The 4,948-nt window shown below is 47.0% G+C and overlaps 2 protein-coding genes across 2 annotated transcripts; both read right to left on the minus strand.

The window, feature by feature from the left end:
- Positions 1-379: 379 nt before the first annotated feature.
- On the minus strand, positions 380-964 carry LOC129154679 (variable charge X-linked protein 3B-like). The gene has a single exon (XM_070544400.1). The coding sequence runs from the start codon at positions 962-964 to the stop codon at positions 380-382; it is 585 nt and encodes a 194-aa protein (XP_070400501.1).
- Positions 965-1,072: 108 nt separating this feature from the next.
- On the minus strand, positions 1,073-1,913 carry LOC139062738 (period circadian protein-like). Its single transcript, XM_070544401.1, has 2 exons — positions 1,574-1,913; positions 1,073-1,224 (listed from the first exon to the last, which is right to left on the minus strand). Exons 1-2 carry the CDS (start codon positions 1,911-1,913, stop codon positions 1,073-1,075), a joined length of 492 nt encoding a protein of 163 aa, XP_070400502.1.
- Positions 1,914-4,948: the final 3,035 nt, after the last annotated feature.

Below are 4,948 nucleotides of genomic sequence, written 5' to 3' on the forward strand. Positions count from 1 at the left end.
CTATCTGTGTTTCTGCCTCCTGAGGTTCCTTTGCCTGTGTTTCTGCCTCCTGAGGTTCCACTATCTGTGTTTCTGCCTCCTGAGGTTCCATTACCTGTGTTTCTGCCTCCTGAGGTTCCGTTACCTGTGTTTCTGCCTCCTGAGGATCCATTATCCGTGTTTCTGACTCCTGAGGTTCCATTACCTGTGTTTCTGCCTCCTGAGGTTCCGTTACCTGTGTTTCTGCCTCCTGAGGATCCATTATCTGTGTTTCTGCCTCCTGAGGTTCCATTGTCTGTGTTTCTGCCTCCTGAGGTTCCATTGTCTGTGTTTCTGCCTCCTGAGGTTCCAATACATGTTTTTCTGCCTCCTGAGGTTCCTATACATGTGTTTCTGCCTCCTACGGTTCGATTATCTGTGTTTCTGTCTCCTGAGGTTCGATTCCCTGTGTTTCTGCTTCCTGAGGTTCCATTACCTGTGTTTCTGCCTCCTGAGGTTCCATTATCTGTGTTTCTGTCTCCTGAGGTTCCGTTACCTGTGTTTCTGCTTCCTGAGGTTCCATTACCTGTGTTTCAGCCTCCTGAGGATCCATTTTCTGTGTTTCTGCCTCCTGAGGTTCCTTTGCCTGTGTTTCTGCCTCCTGAGGTTCCAATATCCGTGTTTCTGCCTCCTGAGGTTCCTTTGCCTGTGTTTCTGCCTCCTGAGGTTCCATTACCTGTGTTTCTGTCTCCTGGGGTTCCTTTGCCTGTGTTTCTGCCTCCTGAGGTTCCAATATCCGTGTTTCTGCCTCCTGAGGTTCCTTTGCCTGTGTTTCTGCCTCCTGAGGATCCATTATCTGTGTTTCTGCCTCATGAGGTTCCATTGTCTGTGTTTCTGCCTCCTGAGGTTCCATTATCTGTGTTTCTGTCTCCTGAGGTTCCTTTACCTGTGTTTCTGCCTCTTCCTGAGGTTCCATTACCTGTGTTTCTGCCTCCTGAGGTTCCATTATCTGTGTTTCTGTCTCCTGAGGTTCCATTATCTGTGTTTCTGCCTCCTGAGGTTCCATTACCTGTGTTTCTGCCTCCTGAGGTTCCTATACATGTGTTTCTGCCTCCTAAGGTTCCATTATCTGTGTTTCTGTCTCCTGAGGTTCCTTACCTGTGTTTCTGCCTCTTCCTGAGGTTCCATTACCTGTGTTTCTTCCTCCTGAGGTTCCTATACATGTGTTTCTGCCTCCTGAGGTTCCAGTACCTGTGTTTCTGCCTCCTGAGGTTCCATTGTCTGTGTTTCTGCCTCCTGAGGTTCCTTTGCCTGTGTTTCTGCCTCCTGAGGTTCCACTATCCGTGTTTCTGCCTCCTGAGGTTCCATTACCTGTGTTTCTGCCTCCTGAGGTTCCAGTACCTGCCTCCTGAGGTTCCATTGTCTGTGTTTCTGCCTCCTGAGGTTCCTTTGCCTGTGTTTCTGCCTCCTGAGGTTCCATTGTCTGTGTTTCTGCCTCCTGAGGTTCCTTTGCCTGTGTTTCTGCCTCCTGAGGTTCCACTATCTGTGTTTCTGCCTCCTGAGGTTCCATTACCTGTGTTTCTGCCTCCTGAGGATCCATTATCTGTGTTTCTGCCTCCTGAGGTTCCATTGTCTGTGTTTCTGCCTCCTGAGGTTCCATTATCTGTGTTTCTGTCTCCTGAGGTTCCTTTACCTGTGTTTCTGCCTCTTCCTGAGGTTCCATTACCTGTGTTTCTGCCTCCTGGGGTTCCATTATCTGTGTTTCTGCCTCCTGAGGTTCCATTACCTGTGTTTCTGCCTCCTGAGGTTCCATTACCTGTGTTTCTGCCTCCTGAGGTTCCATTACCTGTGTTTCTGCCTCCTGAGGTTCCATTACCTGTGTTTCTGCCTCCTAAGGTTCCATTATCTGTGTTTCTGCCTCCTGAGGTTCCAGTACCTGCCTCCTGAGGTTCCATTGTCTGTGTTTCTGCCTCCTGAGGTTCCTTTGCCTGTGTTTCTGCCTCCTGAGGTTCCACTATCTGTGTTTCTGCCTCCTGAGGTTCCATTACCTGTGTTTCTGCCTCCTGAGGATCCATTATCTGTGTTTCTGCCTCCTGAGATTCCATTGTCTGTGTTTCTGCCTCCTGAGGTTCCATTATCTGTGTTTCTGTCTCCTGAGGTTCCTTTACCTGTGTTTCTGCCTCTTCATGAGGTTCCATTACCTGTGTTTCTGCCTCCTGAGGTTCCATTATCTGTGTTTCTGCCTCCTGAGGTTCCATTACCTGTGTTTCTGCCTCCTGAGGTTCCATTACCTGTGTTTCTGCCTCCTGAGGTTCCATTACCTGTGTTTCTGCCTCCTGAGGTTCCATTACCTGTGTTTCTGCCTCCTAAGGTTCCATTACCTGTGTTTCTGCCTCCTGAGGTTCCATTATCTGTGTTTCTGCCTCCTGAGGTTCCATTACCTGTGTTTCTGCCTCCTGAGGTTCCATTACCTGTGTTTCTGCCTCCTGAGGTTCCATTACCTGTGTTTCTGCCTCCTGAGGTTCCATTACCTGTGTTTCTGCCTCCTGAGGTTCCATTACCTGTGTTTCTGCCTCCTAAGGTTCCATTATCTGTGTTTCTGCCTCCTGAGGTTCCAGTACCTGCCTCCTGAGGTTCCATTGTCTGTGTTTCTGCCTCCTGAGGTTCCTTTGCCTGTGTTTCTGCCTCCTGAGGTTCCATTACCTGTGTTTCTGCCTCCTGAGGTTCCATTACCTGTGTTTCTGCCTCCTGAGGATCCATTATCTGTGTTTCTGCCTCCTGAGGTTCCATTATCTGTGTTTCTGCCTCCTGAGGTTCCATTACCTGTGTTTCTGCCTCCTGAGGTTCCATTACCTGTGTTTCTGCCTCCTAAGGTTCCATTACCTGTGTTTCTGCCTCCTGAGGTTCCATTATCTGTGTTTCTGCCTCCTAAGGTTCCATTATCTGTGTTTCTGTCTCCTGAGGTTCCATTACCTGTGTTTCTGCCTCCTGAGGTTCCTATACATGTGTTTCTGCCTCCTAAGGTTCCATTATCTGTGTTTCTGCCTCCTGAGGTTCCAGTACCTGCCTCCTGAGGTTCCATTGTCTGTGTTTCTGCCTCCTGAGGTTCCTTTGCCTGTGTTTCTGCCTCCTGAGGTTCCATTGTCTGTGTTTCTGCCTCCTGAGGTTCCTTTACCTGTGTTTCTGCCTCCTGAGGTTCCATTATCTGTGTTTCTGTCTCCTGAGGTTCCATTACCTGTGTTTCTGCCTCCTGAGGTTCCTTTACCTGCGTTTCTGCCTCCTGAGGTTCCATTATCTGTGTTTCTGTCTCCTGAGGTTCCTTTACCTGTGTTTCTGCCTCCTGAGGTTCCATTACCTGTGTTTCTGCCTCCTGAGGTTCCATTATCTGTGTTTCTGCCTCCTAAGGTTCCATTACCTGTGTTTCTGTCTCCTGAGGTTCCATTACCTGTGTTTCTGCCTCCTGAGGTTCCTATACATGTGTTTCTGCCTCCTAAGGTTCCATTACCTGTGTTTCTGCCTCCTGAGGTTCCATTGTCTGTGTTTCTGCCTCCTGAGGTTCCTTTACCTGTGTTTCTGCCTCCTGAGGTTCCATTATCTGTGTTTCTGCCTCCTAAGGTTCCATTATCTGTGTTTCTGTCTCCTGAGGTTCCATTACCTGTGTTTCTGCCTCCTGAGGTTCCATTGTCTGTGTTTCTGCCTCCTGAGGTTCCATTGTCTGTGTTTCTGCCTCCTGAGGTTCCTTTACCTGTGTTTCTGCCTCCTGAGGTTCCATTATCTGTGTTTCTGCCTCCTAAGGTTCCATTATCTGTGTTTCTGTCTCCTGAGGTTCCATTATCTGTGTTTCTGCCTCCTAAGGTTCCATTATCTGTGTTTCTGTCTCCTGAGGTTCCTTTACCTGTGTTTCTGCCTCTTCCTGAGGTTCCATTACATGTGTTTCCGCCTCCCGAGGTTCCAGTACCTGTGTTTCTGCCTCCTGAGGTTCCACTATCTGTGTTTCTGCCTCCTGAGGTTCCAGTACCTGTGTTTCTGCCTCCTGAGGTTCCACTATGTGTTTCTGCCTCCCGAGGTTCCATTACCTGTGTTTCCGCCTCCCGAGGTTCCATTACCTGTGTTTCTGCTTCCTGAGGTTCAGTTACCTGTGTTTCTGCCTCTTTTTGAGGTTCCGTTACCTGTGTTTTTGCCTCCTGAGGATCCATTATCCATGTTTCTGCCTCCTGAGGTTCTGTGCCCATAAAGATTTCTGGGGGTAACACTTCCTATAATCTTCTCACTACAGGGCTACATGTATGACATAGGAATACATTCTCGTTTTTTATGCTCCACATTGTATTTATCTAGACATGCAGCCTTGGCCACAAGGTTCAAGAATGACATAATACATGTTAGTATTATTAATATTATTATCATCAACCTTATCAAATATCCTTTCACATATAATGGCAGCAAGCATTTGGAGTTCCTTACATGTGAAATCCAGCAGTTTGCAGAAAAGCAAGACGTAATGAAGGAATAAATTAAGATGAAATCAAAACAAATGTCATGATTAGACTCAAGTGGCCGTCAAATATATTATGATAAATTACCTGTTTGACGTGAGACGTTGCTCCTAATTACATCCTGAGTTAGTGAGCTGGAAAGTTCTAGCCAGTCAGGAAGTAGGTCAAATGTAGGTCAAATAAAATTTTATCGATTCTTTGTGACTTAATAATAAACAAGCGGTGGTCACAATTATTTTTTACACAGAACATTAAACAACTAATAGCGTCAAAAGACCCACCACCTTTCAAGACAGGCATTTCATAAACGTAAGAATCCTCTTGTCGCTAATTACTAATAGTTTGCTATGATCTACAAAATACATGAAATTCAATAAATGTGATATTTGCTAAATCTATCCATCCATCATTATTGTCCGCTTATCCGTGATCGTGTCGTGGAGACAGCAGCCTACGCAGAGAGGTCCAGACTTTCCTCTCCCCAGCCACTTTGG

This window comes from Nothobranchius furzeri, chromosome 14 (assembly GCF_043380555.1).
Source record: "Nothobranchius furzeri strain GRZ-AD chromosome 14, NfurGRZ-RIMD1, whole genome shotgun sequence".
NCBI lineage: Eukaryota > Metazoa > Chordata > Actinopteri > Cyprinodontiformes > Nothobranchiidae > Nothobranchius > Nothobranchius furzeri.

Coding starts and splice junctions, on each gene's coding strand:
- LOC129154679 (XM_070544400.1), bottom strand. CDS start 964: ATGGAACCTCAGGAGGCAGAAACACAGGTAATGGAACCTCAGGAAGAG.
- LOC139062738 (XM_070544401.1), bottom strand. CDS start 1,913: ATGGAACCTCAGGAGGCAGGTACTGGAACCTCAGGAGGCAGAAACACA. Junction 1,225..1,573: donor AGACAATGGAACCTCAGGAG/GCAGAAACACAG, acceptor ATGGAACCTCAG/GAGGCAGAAACACAGGTACT.